Source organism: Lipotes vexillifer, unplaced genomic scaffold (genome assembly GCF_000442215.2).
Source record: "Lipotes vexillifer unplaced genomic scaffold, Lipotes_vexillifer_v1.1 scaffold511, whole genome shotgun sequence".
NCBI classification, from domain to species: Eukaryota; Metazoa; Chordata; class Mammalia; order Artiodactyla; family Lipotidae; genus Lipotes; species Lipotes vexillifer.
This window is the reverse complement of record NW_006784934.1, coordinates 321,233-334,957: the sequence shown is the minus strand read 5'-3', so window position 1 is coordinate 334,957 and position 13,725 is coordinate 321,233. Positions and strand designations below refer to the sequence as shown.

The 13,725-nt window shown below is 52.5% G+C and overlaps 1 protein-coding gene across 1 annotated transcript in view; it reads left to right on the top strand.

Moving 5' to 3' along the window:
• The first annotated feature begins 5,713 nt into the window (after positions 1 to 5,713).
• TBX15 (T-box transcription factor 15) overlaps positions 5,714 to 13,725 on the top strand; it is a 102,761-nt gene continuing 94,749 nt past the window's right edge. Inside the window, exon 1 of the mRNA XM_007457119.1 lies at positions 5,714 to 6,204. Coding sequence (XP_007457181.1) covers positions 6,000 to 6,204 — 205 coding nt within the window. The 5' untranslated portion in view covers positions 5,714 to 5,999. The remainder of the gene's footprint in view (positions 6,205 to 13,725) is intronic.

Sequence of the window (13,725 nt, the reverse complement as noted above, 5' to 3'; positions counted from 1 at the left end):
AGGGGGTCGGGGCACAGCCACCTGAATTAAACTTCAGGAGGCAAGGGAGAGCCCCGGGGAGCTGTGGAGTGGGGAACTGCTGTGGGGAGAACTGCCCAAGGGCCAAAGGCTTGTAGATTTTTGCAGCCTTTGGGGTCAGTTGAGTGTGTGGGTAAGATGTTTCACCGTATGCCTGTGTGTGACCTGCGTACCCAAGCACGTGTTGTTCCTACATGCATGTTTGATTCTAGAAAGGCATGTGGCTACACACGTGTAGCTGTACACTGTGTGTACGGGCATGTGTGTGCTGCCAGACAGCTGTAACCATGGCTTTGTGTTGTCACACAACATAATGCATGAACCTTGTATTTACTAGATTCCTATAAAAGTATGAAGCAGTTACTGATGTGCCCGCATTTATTTCGGGGTGCAAGAAATTTCGCTGGCGGCCTCAAAATCCCCTTTGGTTTGGGTTACCTAGGGTGGCCAAACAACCCTGAGCTCCTGAGGGTGCAGGACGCTACCTTCCAGGCCAAACCAAGCAAGGCGAAGGATAGAGGCTGGAGGGCCTTCCAGGAAGCCCCCTTCCCTGGAGCCCAGGCCCACCTTCAGTAGGGCCTAGGTACCGACGCTGGCTCCTCCTTCGCGCTCAGTGGGCTCAGTGCAGGCTCGGGGTTTCGCTTCTTGCGAAGTCTGTCAGGGCCGAAGCCGGCGCTCGGCGCGGCGGGCGCACACCGAAGGCCGAGGGCCGGCTGCGGCTCGCACGGGACGCCCTGGGGACAGAGGATCCCGGCCTGGGAGAACACGATTTCCTCGCCTCCTGGGCGCGGCTGCTCGGCCCCGCCGCACAAGGACCCCTTTGTGGAGGGGCCCGGCTCCGGCGCGCACCGAAGGCGGCGAACAATAGCTCAATGTTGCCGCCCGCCGGGCCAGGTTCTCCCGGCTACACCACGGCCGCCGAAGGCGAGGAAACCGGGTGGCGCTTTTTTATAGTCGCCAATATAAAATTGGGGTTTTCTCCCTTTACGCTCACCCCCTACCTCAAGTCCGATATAAAGCAGATAAATATATGAAGGGCGAGCTAAGAGAATAATTACAGGGTAAAGGCCGTTAAATTTTATTTCCAGTCCCAAAGGCAAAACTCGCGATTTTATTGCAAACATCTGGAAGGATCGAGAGGTGGGCACGCTGCTGGTTGAAAATAAAAACAAAATATTTTATTTCGTGCAAACAAAAACACATCATTAAAGACCCTTTCGCCCCCACGGACTTTATTTTTTTAAAGTGAGAAGGGTTGGTTGAGTAGTCAAAGACGCACGACGGACCCACAGCTCCCGGCAACTTGGACGGAGCCGTAAGACTGGAGATGCGGCCCACAGGAGTGAGCCCGCGCTGGTTCGTGGGACCGGCACTGGCAGGCCTTTCCAGAAACCAATTCCCAGCCCACGCTCATGCAAGGGCTCCAGACCAGTTGTGCCAACCCATAACTGGGTGCCAATTTAGGAAAAAAGTGAAAAGTGAGTCCATTGGCCTCACATTCCTGGAAGATTCTATCACAGCAATAACAAAACCTCAGGTCTGTCCAGTCTCCCACCGATTATCTTGCCTGCTTTGCTTAGTTGTAAAGTAGTTAGGACCCCTTCACTCTGCCGACAGGGAAACTGAGGCTCGGGGCCATTCATCGATTTGCCTAAGCTCCCATAGTTTAGAGCTGAATGGGACCTAGGCTCCACCTGCCTTGGAGTCCTGATAATTTCCTCGCACCCCACCGCCGCCTTATAATGTGTCATACCCGCTTAGAGAGGCCGAATTCATTGTAATTTTCCCACCTCTATAGGGTGTCCTCCTAGGCATGTAAGGGCAGCCTAACATGTCCTGCTGGCCACCTGTTTTTGTTTTTGTTTTTTGTTTTTTTTGCGGTACGAGGGCCTCTCACTGTTGTGGCCTCTCCCGTTGCGGAGCACAGGCTCTGGACGCGCAGGCTCAGCGGCCATGGCTCACGGGCCCAGCCGCTCCGCGGCATGTGGGATCTTCCCAGACCGGGGCACGAACCCGTGTCCCCTGCAGCGGCAGGCGGACTCTCAACTACTGCGCCACCAGGGAAGCCCCACCACCTGTTTTTTAAATTTTGTTTTCAGTTACTTACTCAAAACTGCAAAGTCACAGCATCTGGCAGATCACCTTGGTATTGAGGCATTAGCAGTGGTGCTATTTAGGGGTATTTAGTGTGGAGAAACAAAAGGAAAGGACAGCTATGTGGAGGATGCAGGGCTCCATTTCTAGGATTCTTGTCCCTATCCTGCAGAACTCTGATGTTCCTTTGGAAAATCAAATTATCTGGACACAGTCAGTTTTAGGTGAGCAGTCACTATGCTGCCCTTCTCTTCTTGGCTTTCCCCTGGTCAAGGCTAGGCCTGGACATCCACTTCCCTCATTGAGGGGGTTAGCGAGTTCTCCTTCCCCCTCCCCCACCCCTCTGACATCTCAGGTGCTTAACAACCTTTTCATCCTTTTGGGGGCCCTGCAGGGTGTAGAGTAGGGTTTCCAGCTTGGTCCTTGTCAGTCATCTTCAAGCCTGAGGTAGACCTGAACTGGACTTACCACCTGTTGATCCCACCCAGGACCCAAGGGTGGAGCCTACGGCGGGGAAACCTGGGGATTGCCTCAGGAATTGGCCTCAGACATTGGAGACCCCACTCTCACCCCTGAAGGTTAAAGGAGAGAGAAACTGTGGTAATGAGAGGAAATTTTGAAAGCCCCTTGATGCAATGAGGAGAAGGAAGATGCATACCGTACTCCCAGATAACCATGTTTAATCCCCCTAACTCTCTTTCTCTTCTTCTCTCCAGTTGCATAAAATTATGTATCTAAGTCAAGGACGTTAAACCATATCCTGATGAATCTTTCTCCAGACCCTCCTCCCTGTCAGCACAAGGTCACACACGGGAAAACTTAAATTGATCCCTATAGTGACAGAAAGAAAACTTCCCTGCTCCTCCATTTACCTAGAGGAAAACTCCCATTTTCATGACTATTCTAAACCAGTCTGGCTTCGTTAGCATCTGATTTGTTTTAATGGACTAACCCACACTTCTAGGATGTATGTGTGTGTGGGATGGGGGTGGCGGCAACCTATGTGCAACCTGAAGGAAGGGTGTAGGAGCTCCTCTGAGAACTCTGTGCAGAGCATATGTTTTGGGGTGGGGTGCAGATGCAGGATGTTGAGGCACTGCTCAGGATTTTTCTGCGTATGACTCGTGGACACATGGGTAGGGACACTTACATCAGACAGACCTTCGGGACCTGCATCTAGGTGGTGGGTAACCAAAATGTCTTCTTTCTGAGAAACTTTCATGACCTCAGGGAGGGTGTGTGGCCTATGGTGCATCTACTTCTCAAACCCAACAAGGTCTGTGAGAGAAAGGAAGGCAAGAGTCTACCAGAGGGGGGTGGGACATACAGACGCTGGGGGAGGAGGGAAGTGCTGGGAAAGAATAGAGGCCTGCCCCATTGTTACTCCATCGGGCCTGGTCCTGGCAGGCTCCGGCCAAGGGTGGTAATATCAGAATTGGGGGCCGAAAGAGAGGTCTGAGCCAGGGAGGAAGGTAACTGCGCCTTCCTGACCTGCCTTGTCTCCAGCTCCTTTGCTGAAGCCTGGCAGTGGTGAATGCGACATCACTTTCAGCAAGGTCGCCTGAAAGCAACCCTGAGTGGTGACTGAGGTGGGAGACCCTGCACCTTGCCACCCAGGCTTTTGCCCTGGCAGCACAGTGGGAGAGGCTGAAGGGCTCAGTGCCCGATCCCAGGGTTCTTGGAGTGCTGCTGGGGGACCCCCAAGCCTGAGACTCAGGCTCCTGGAATGCCTAGGAGGCCAAGCCTAGCTGAATCATACTCACCCGGTGGCTTTTGGTTATTCTTCCTGCATTTGCTGCGCGGATAGCTTCCTCTCTTCCAGGCTGGAGGCCCATTTGAGGGGGCTCCAAAACTGGCCTTTCTTGCTCTCCGCCTAAGAGGCCCAAGGTACATTCAGGACACTCTGCGGTTGTCTCCAGCACCAGAGCACATCCAACCGTAATAGCAAGAACTATAATGGATTTCTCGGTGGTCAGGAGGGGAATGTGGCCTTTCAGAGGTCCTCCCTTCTCACCCCAAGGTGGAAGGACCAATGGGTGTTCGTTCTTGGGGGGGTCTGTGACACACCGTGTGCTCCTCTGCCCTAGGCTTTCGGGTTTAGACCGTGCTCAGAGCCTGGGTGTCGGCAAGACTTGTCTGCAGGGGCCTGTCGGTCTGTCGTTGGCATCTGGGAGCTGGCTCTTTCCTGCCTCTTCACACTGGGATAGAAGCGTCTGGACCAGGGCGTTGGGGCGATAGGGCTGTGGCTCGGCCGTCGTCCGCGAAATCCGAGACCTTTTTCCAGCTTGGCAGGATCAACTTCTTGGCCCCTCTGAAATTGCCCTGTGCTGGGCTGCGCTCGGGGTCTCCAGCGGCCCGAAACCAGTAGCGGGTGTGGGGAATCAGAATGGCCAGAAGTGTTGGGTTTAAGTTCCTTAGAAATCCCTGACGACCACACTGTCCTGAAAGATTTTTTTTTTTTTAAAGGGTGGAGGGAGGATCAGTGGGGCGGGGAGAGCCGGGCTCCCGAGGTGATCGGATTTAAAGGGAATTTTGGAAAAGCTCCTTCTCCACTGTCAAAGCTCCTGGCTGCCCTCTCCCAGCCCCCCTCGGCGGGTTCTCCAGAGCAAGCGCCCCAAGCAGGCGAAGCCCGGCTTAGCATCCACGCCGAACAGCAGGAGCGCATTTGCTGCGTGCGGGCCCAGTCGGGATCCGCCTGAGGAGCGCGCGGTAAGCCGGGTGTCGCACCGCAGCCCTCTCGCTTTGAGGGCGCCTAGTCTCCTTCTCTAGCAGGTAGAGCTGGAAGGAGGAAGCGATTTTTATATTTTCAATTACAAGACCTCGGATAGTAACGAGGCTTTCTTGTTGTTTCTTTCGTTTTGCCTTAACCAGAGTCGCTTAGAAATCGTTCAACAGGAAAATAAGAACTTGTGTAGCGAAACCCCGGCGGAACTAGCAGATCTAAAAGCATCTGGGGGGCAAGCGCGAGATTGTCAGAATCTTTTTCTGGCGTATTTGGACAGGTTGACCTTTATGTCAGAGCCTCCCAATTCCAGATCCGTAATTTAAATGACTCTGCGCTTGCAGCGTCTGTGAGACCTAGCAGATTTGGGAGGAAAAGGTATGGATGTGGGACTTGCAGGAGTTTGTAACGGCACAGATCAGACCTCGACTTTCAGCTCCCCTCCCTTCCCGCCCCCCCCCCGCCCCACGAGGAACCGTGGGGGACTGGGAAGCCAGGAGTTAAAGTCGGCCCAGGAACATCCCGGGGACAATCCGCGCGGAGCCTTGGCCCGAGCCTCAGTCTCTCCCCTCCTCTCATTGGCCGGCGCTCTCAGGGTTTCTCCTGTTCCCTCTTCGCCATTGGTCGGGGGCTTTTTTTTTCCCCTCAGTCTTTCTCTTCCTCCCCCCTCCCTCTCCCTCGCCCCTCGGACAGGAGCGCACCGCCTGCCCCCAGCTCCTCGAGAAGGGAGGAATTTAGAAAAAAAGGTTTCCCAGAAGTTTGGATCAGAGGAAGGACGGGAAGACCACGGGAGGAAGAGGGAGAGGGAGGAGAGAAAGGGAGAGGGAGGAGGGAGAGAGAATAAAAAAAAGATGAAGTCCAGTCTGCACAGCCTGTGAGCGCCTGCCCTGGTGGGTGGGAAGCAGGACTTGGGCGCTCATGCAGCGAGCGGGTAGCGCTCGGGGCGCTCGTTCCTAGGGGCTGGGGCAGCCAGGGACGTCGGTCCGAGCCGGAGGCGGAGGGCGCAGGGGGGAGGGTGCCGAGGACCCGCAAAGCCGCCGCCTCAGTCTCGGCCGCCTCGCCGCCGCCTCTCCCGGGCCCGGCCCGGCGGGCGCTCGGAGCGTGAGGGCTCGGGCTGCTCCCTCTGTAGCGGGGGCGAGCGGGGGCCGGGGTGTGGGCGGCTAAGATGAGTGAAAGGAGAAGATCTGCAGTCGCCCTGAGCTCGCGAGCACATGCCTTCTCCGTTGAAGCCTTGATCGGCTCAAATAAAAAGCGGAAGCTGCGAGACTGGGAGGAGAAGGGGCTGGACCTGTCCATGGAGGCGCTGAGCCCCGCAGGCCCACTCGGAGACACGGAGGACGCGGCGGCGCACGGCCTGGAGCCCCACCCGGGTGAGTGCGTAGGGCCAGAACACTGGAGGCGGGCGGAGAAGGGACGCCGGGCGGCCAGCGGGCAGGGAGAGTGGCGAGGAGGAAGGCCCTGGCGGTGACGACGTCTTGCTCCAACCCGAGTTTCTTTTTCTTTGCGCAAATGCCTTGAGCCTTCCCCAAATTCGCCGGAACCAATTTGGGGAAACTGGCCTGAGCCTTGCAGTTTCGTCGCCAGCCTCAAGCCAGGAGGCCTTCTTGCTCGCATCCCCTTCTCCTTCTGAGAGCAGAGTGCAGTGTTCACAGTGCCCGCAGCTGCGGGGGCTGCAGGCCCCTGGGGTTAAGAGGGGCGCCGATGCAAGGCAATGGCGGGAGCGGAGAGGAGCTGGGACTCACTTCTGAGAGGTCCGAGGACTGGCACGGAGTTCTCGGTCCGACAACCCTGTGGGAATTGCCCAGTTTGTCCCATTTAGCCTTCAACCTCGGCCCTTTCCCTTTCCCCACCAACTTTTCTGGGACTCAAGTTGTGTTTCTCCTAATGCCCGTGACGAGGGAGCATAATTATATTTCTACTTCGTTGGCATTTGTGGAAAGAGGAATGGATTTTAGCCCGCTTACCCTGCGCCCTGGGCCACTCTTCAGGGCCCACATCTCTGCGTATTTGTGGGGATCAGTGCAGCAACGTGTCTCGGATCTGTGCGCCTTCTAGGCACGTTATATATACACAACACGTAAAACAGCGGGCGGGTGTCTACATCAGTACTTTAACAGAACCCTAGGAAGGGGGGAAAACAACGTTTTATATTAAGTGCCAAGATTTCAACTGTGCAGAACACAGGGGGAACAGCTGTTGTCGGAAGAATTTTGCCCGCGCGCGCGCGCGCGAGCGCGCACACACTCAACGCTCGCAGCGGCTTGGTTTAGCGCTTCAGAAACTTTTCGTACAGGATTTCTAAAACTTTTCTGGAGGTGCTCCTGCTGACCAGCTAGGGCTGGAGAGTAGATTTGGGTCAGAGCGCCGGCAAGTCGGAAGGGGAGGGCTGCCCGCAAAGGGATGGGGCTGGCCGCAGGCCCAGGAGCTTGGGGACCCAGCTTGGGGCCCAGGAGCTTGGGGGCTGGAAAGCTGGCCGACCCAAGGAGAGACAGCTGTCGCTTACATTTTCTTTTTCGGCAGTGACAGTTCAATTTCCATGCTCCTGAGGCTAATAATAACGCGATTAGCGGGTGACCTGCAGAGACAGAGTTTTATGAATTCTCCGTGTTCTTGAGGCCGGTTACGGTATTTGGGTTTCGTGCTGGGGAATTATTTTTATTAGTCGATGAAAAGAAAATTAAAAGGAGATTTATTTCGTCTGCTCAAGCCTTTCCTTGTATTTGGATGCGGGTGCCTGTCCACGCGGACCCCTGTGTGGGCAATCCAGAAAGGAACGCATGGCTAATGTGTGTTTCCCATCTCTGGCCAGACCCTATTTCCTCACCGTACTTATTTGTTGTCAGAATCTCGTTTGGGCCTTCACACAGTTTAGTGGAAGTTTTCTCAGGCCTTATGACAACTCACGATTGGCGATGTAGTTTATTTTATTTCCCCGATGGTGGAAAAGGCAGAAGTTATCTAACTGAGTATGGCAGACGCCCTGTCCTGTCCACGGGTACTTTTCTCTGGGAGGGGGGTACAGGTCGTAGGGAGCCTGTGTAGGGTCTTATGTTCAAAAGGACCAACATGTGGGATCATAATGAGACTCTACTGGCAGTTTTCTTACCACCGTCCTTCTCAGAAAATAATGGGGAGAAAAAAATGAGGGTTTGGGACAAGGAGAGACCAGTCCAGGGATGTGAACACGAGAACCTGGCATCCAGAATGCTGTTTCCTGGCTCCCGCGGGATGGGGGTAGGGGGTGAGGACCTAACATAGAACTTTACATAATAGAGAGAGGTCAGTTGACCAGTTCTCATTACCTTTGTCACTTTTTTTTTTTTTTAAAGAAAAAGATGGGCGTTTGGGTTAGAGAAAACGAAATATGTTTGTGGGGCAAAGGTCTGGTAGGAGGAAGAAGCCGGAAGTCAAAAGCACTCGCGGGCCCTCTGCGGAGCCAGGCTGCGTGCAGCTGGGCCGGTCCCGTCGTGGGCCGAGGGGATCTCCAAGTTGGAGTTCCCGTAGTGGCCAAGACTTTCTTTTGAACAGGACGAACAGGATGTAGGATGAAAAAATATCTTTCAGGAAAAGCGTGCTCTGATGTGGAGACTTGGCAGTCAGGAGAGTGGAGCAGACAGAGCTCTGGGCTTTGAGCGGGGTAGTAGAAGGCACGCCAGGGCATGGAGTTCCCTATAGGCCTTTCTTTTTGTCTTTAATACAGCGCCCTAACAAATACAAAGGCAGAGCCACATTTAATGGTGTGTGCATGGTGGTGGAGGCGGGAAAGGGGCCGCGGGCCACTCCATTTTGCCCAGGGCCGAGTCTCTAGCCGGCTGGGCCTCGCAATTATCATTAAACTTTCTTCTCCCGATTAGGAGAAGACGGGGCTGGACCCACTGCGTGGCTCACCGGCCCTAGGCCGAAAAGAAGTCAGGAACAGAAAAAAACCCATAGCGACAAAAAGAATATTGCCAAGGGGTTGGGGAAGGATTAAACATACACACATACACAGGCCACCTGCCTTAGAGCAGCCGTATTTATCATTCTCACCATACCCTCCCTGACTGCTACCATTGTTTTCAGCCCTCCCTCAAAATTCTGGGATCCTCAGACAACCGAAGGGTCCGATTTTAATGCTTAAGTTTTTTCAAAGACGTGGCTTTTTGCTTTTTCACAGCCCGTTTTCCTTTCGACGTCCGGACAGAGCTGGCTTTAGTTGGCGCCGAGCGCCCGCAGCCTGGGGCACCAACCTGCATAAGCGGGGAGACCAGCCTGGCCTGCTCGCTGTAGGCCCTCACACATCAGAGGACACAGTATGTATTTCAAAGATTTCCACCGAGCCTGTGGGCCCAAAAAACCCTGAGGCCCTCCGGGCCTTGGAGAAGGCCCTGAGAAGGGCCTGTAAGGTACCCTCAGTTTTACACCCGGGCCAGCGCTCCAGTCTTTTGGAGAAGCCGCCAGCACTCAGCCTCTGCGGGCTGCGGAGGGTCTCAAAACCGGTCTCTGAAAAGTCTGGCTCTCGGGTCGGCTTGCCCCCGCCTCTCACACAGCAGCAACGGAGAAAACTTTCGAGCCAGGATCGCCGGGAACAGCTGCTCCGGCTGCGGCCTCGGAAGTATATTTCAGGCACGCGGCGGCGCCATCTGCGCTCGGACCGCAGCCCCGGCTCCACCCGGCTTCCCCAGCTCGGGTTTGGGTCTTTCCCGCCCAAACCCACAGCCGAGTGCGACCGAGGCCCGATCCCCCGCGGAGAAAAATGATTTAAACCTTCTGCGATGGGATTTCCCCCTCCGGAGCCCGCGGGCCTGAGCTTCGCAGCCAAGGCGCTGGGCGGCCTAAGGAGGTGGCGACGCACGCGGGTGGGCACACAAAGCAGGCACACACAATAACGCGAGGGAGATCCGCACTCCGCGCACACGTGCACACACGTCAGGCGCTCGCCTTCTCCCAGGCACCCGGCTGCGCAACCCCTAGTGAAATGAAACAAGAAAATTCCTCGCAGTGCCCCAGGCACTTGCTTCTTTCGAGTTAGCGAGACCAACCGGTCACAGGAATTAATCTGCCGGTTTACGGCTTGTTTGCTCAGAGTAGAACTCCAAGATTTTAATCCTGACATCACCCCTCTACCCACTCCCAACCCCCCAATACGGGAACATTAGGGTCAAAACGTAAGAAGTGACTCTTCACTGATGTTTAAGTAATGGAGAAAAGGCGATGAGTTTGAAGCCCGTGGGGAGAACGTACTTGTGCGAGGCAAGCACCAGCCAGGGCGCAGGCTGGGGCGTGGACCGCACCGTATGGGTATGCGGCGCTCTGGGCAAGACGCCAAGGGTCTTTCTCGGGTAGAACTCCGGTTCCTCGGCGGTGCGTGCGTCCCGGCACCGATGCAGGCCTCGAAGTGCCGGGTCTGCGCCCTGCGAATAAGCCAAGTGTAGGACCTGATGAACGTGCCCAAGCCTCCCGGCTGCCAGGTTAAAACGGCCTTCCGCGGTGACTGCCTCTTGGGTCAGTGACCTTGTGTCACGATTCTGAAAGGGAGTGAAGTGGTAGGCAAGATCTGAATTCGTTGTAGGCCGGTTAAGGATGGTGGTTTGCTGGGGCGTGACTGCCAAATGCCTTTTTCGCGCTGTGCTCGGACAGTGGCTAAATTAGTGCCTTCTGGGTGTACGGGGCTGGCAGAGCGCGCCACAATGTCCCCCGCGCGGTGGGGAGGGTTATGGAGACGTTCTGCGTAAAGCTCCGGTCCTGGAGTGGTGGCACGATAGAAGGCACTCGGGAAAAGGAGATAATTCCAACCCATTCTGTCCCATAGATGGAGCAAACTGCTCGAGGGCAGTGGGGAGGACAGGGAATGCGGAAAACCCTGGTGCCCAGAGTTTGGACTGTGTTGGAAGAAATGGAGTGGGCTGTGGTTTGCACCTCCGCAGGTCGCCCCCATACCCCCCTCCACCTCCCTCGGGTGGTTCAGAAACCTACGTGAAGCGTGTGGAAGGCGCGCACGCGGGTGGGACGGGTTGCTCTCGTTTCTTCGCTACTCGGTGCAGGGCTGCCCCTTTGCCCGTCTGGCTTCACAGCCACCTCTACCCCTCGGAGACCGTTCCGAAGAGCCCAAGCCTAAAGGGCGGCGAAGGCTTTCCTGGACAGATCAGCTTCTAGCCTCGGTGCGCAGCGATTCTGAATTCGCGTTTTCTACGCCCCACCCAACGCTCTTTCTTATTGAATACTTTATTTGGATTCAGAGCTAGCCACTTTGGGTTTCCTGGTTTTATAGATAAAACTTCCAGAAAGAAAAGTTTACGAGGTGACGTTCATGCAGGGGGAAGGGGGAATTAAATTTCTTATGGTGGGGCTCGGATTGAAATTATATTGACGCATACCCGCTGCCGTTTTCCTGTGCACCTCCACCCCATGACTTCAAATGGTATCATGAACATCTTTTAATTATTAAAGAAAATTTGTTTAACATATTTAGTTCATATACTCGGCACGTGAGGAGTAAGTGAAGAATGGTATGAAATGCCTAACCTGAGAGCCAATACTAAAATGATTGGGTATTGGTGGTTTGTGTTCCCCCGTTTATTTGTACAATTTCCTTGTGTGGATGAGAGTTTAATGGAAGCAAGTCCCTCATCATTAATCCTTCATATTGGGCCACAAAGAGGGAGGGACAAATACATTTTGGCTCAGAAGACAACTATTTTGTTCGTCTAAGCCTCTCCAAGGGCATTGCTAGTATTAAGGAGTGAAATATTCCAGGTCTGTGACAATCCTTTTCTCTATTGCCAAAATTATAATATTAATAAGATGGGAGCACTTTTTTTTTTTTTTTTGAGATTCTTATTATGGATTCTAGTAGAAGTTTATTTCTCACACCTGGGAGAAAAATGATTACTTCTTAAATCTGGGAGTTTCTTCTCTAGGTGACTGTAGATTTAAAAAAAAAAAAAAAACAGCCAGGCTGAACTGTGCAAATTCCACAGGGATAAAGAGCAGATTGGCATTTCACTTTCCTTTTTGGAAATGCAGAAATCTGTCCAATGATTATTCCGGGGGTGTAGCTGATTATTGCTTTCTTACTCCCAAAAGATAAAGTAGTTAAGCATGGGGAGAATATTTAAGTGGTTTTCTAGTTTTAACCTTTTGGGATATTTTTCCACAGCAGAAAGTAGGGAGCTGGTGGAACATGGAATCTTTCCCCCTTCTCTTTCTCATCCCTATGGTTTATTTTTGCTTTGCCTTTTCTGGTTTCTAGTGAGCTTTGAATTTTATATGTGCATGACTGAGATACTCAGGGGTCTGTACTGGGAACAGCAATTGGCAAATTTTGAAATTAGGGTCTGTTTACACTTCTTTGGGCAAGGATAATTATTAGTTAATTTAAGTGAGGCCCTCACTCTAAGTGTCAGGGTGGAAAATGAGACTCAGTAGGGAGGACCGGACGTGAAATGGGAAGAGGTGGGGAATTAAAGCAACTGGTGACGACAAATCAACATTTATTCCCTGCCATTAATGGCTTCACTTTGAGACAGGGCAGGACGTTTTTTGCTGACTACAAACTGATGATGAGCTTTTAATACCGGAGGTGAAAATAGGCCTTGAAATCACTACTTTTTATTCTGTACTTTTTAAATCATCCAATGTCTAGTTCTGCCCTTTATACATAAGTATTTACAGGATATTTAAAAAGTATTTACACAAGTGTATGTGTTTTATACACAAATTTATGTGTGAACTTTAAGTTGTGAATGAGACAGATAAAGTTGCAGAGAAAATAAATTGCTTTTGTGTGTGTGTGTGTGTGTGTGTGTGTGTGTGTGTGTGTGTGTGGAGCCAGTTTAACAAATTGGGAACACCTAAAATCTGGGGGGCAAGAAACTTTGTCATCTCTAGGTATCCTTTGACAATTCAAGAGTATCCCCAGACCTGAAACTTCTAGCTATTGGTGTTTTTATTTAACTCTCAAATTAATTGATGATTTTGACTAAAGCCTAAGAGAAAACAGCAGAAAAATGAGACTGTGCAGATGCAATTTAAAAGAACGAGGAGAGTAGAAATTTTTCTAAATTTGGCTTTTAATTTTGTGAATAATGCCATCCTCATTTTGGATGGACAGAAGCTGCCTTGTATTCTGAAGAGTAATTTCATGTTCTTCCATGCACAGAGCTAATGGAACAACTAAGAGGAATCTGGATAATAATAATGGTTAATAGAAATAGTGAGAGAAACAGTGTGATTTGGGGGAAACAATTTAAGAATATAGGAAATATATTCAACACCTTGTCCCTATTTGTCCTCTTATATTTTCTACAATATAGTTGCTGAGGTTCAAATTAGCTCTTTCCAAATTGCCACACACTTTAGAGGATTACAGCAAACAAAACACCAACCCCTAATTGTGGATTGCAGAACTAATCTCCTAATATAGCCTTCGTTTAAAAACCAAAATGCTACAGATAACAGTAGGGTTCCCTTTACAAGGATCACTGGAGGTCATTATTACACACCTAGACGGATCCTTAGAGTTTTAACGCCTAGTTCTCCATCGGGTGAACCGAAATTCTGACCCCGAACACCCCCTGCCTTTCTTTACTGTCCCACAGCCCAGAACGTGCTGTCAAAGCCCCAGACAAGGGCTCGGAGTGCAGTTCGCCCCCCTGTATTTCCCCTCCCTCCTCACTTCCCCTCACCCCGACCTGGTCCCCTCCTCCAACCTCCTACACACACGTTGGTAGCTCATTTTTTCACCCCCTTAAAAAATTTTCAGATGACGTTTCACCTAGGAGGGCATTGGGATTGCATCTCTTTTCGTGAAACCATCCCTGGGAAACCAGGGCCGCTCGGGTGACCTTCACGAGTCGGCGAATTGGGCCGCGGCTGGGGCTGCCCGCTCTCCGTCCCTCGCTCGGGTCTCG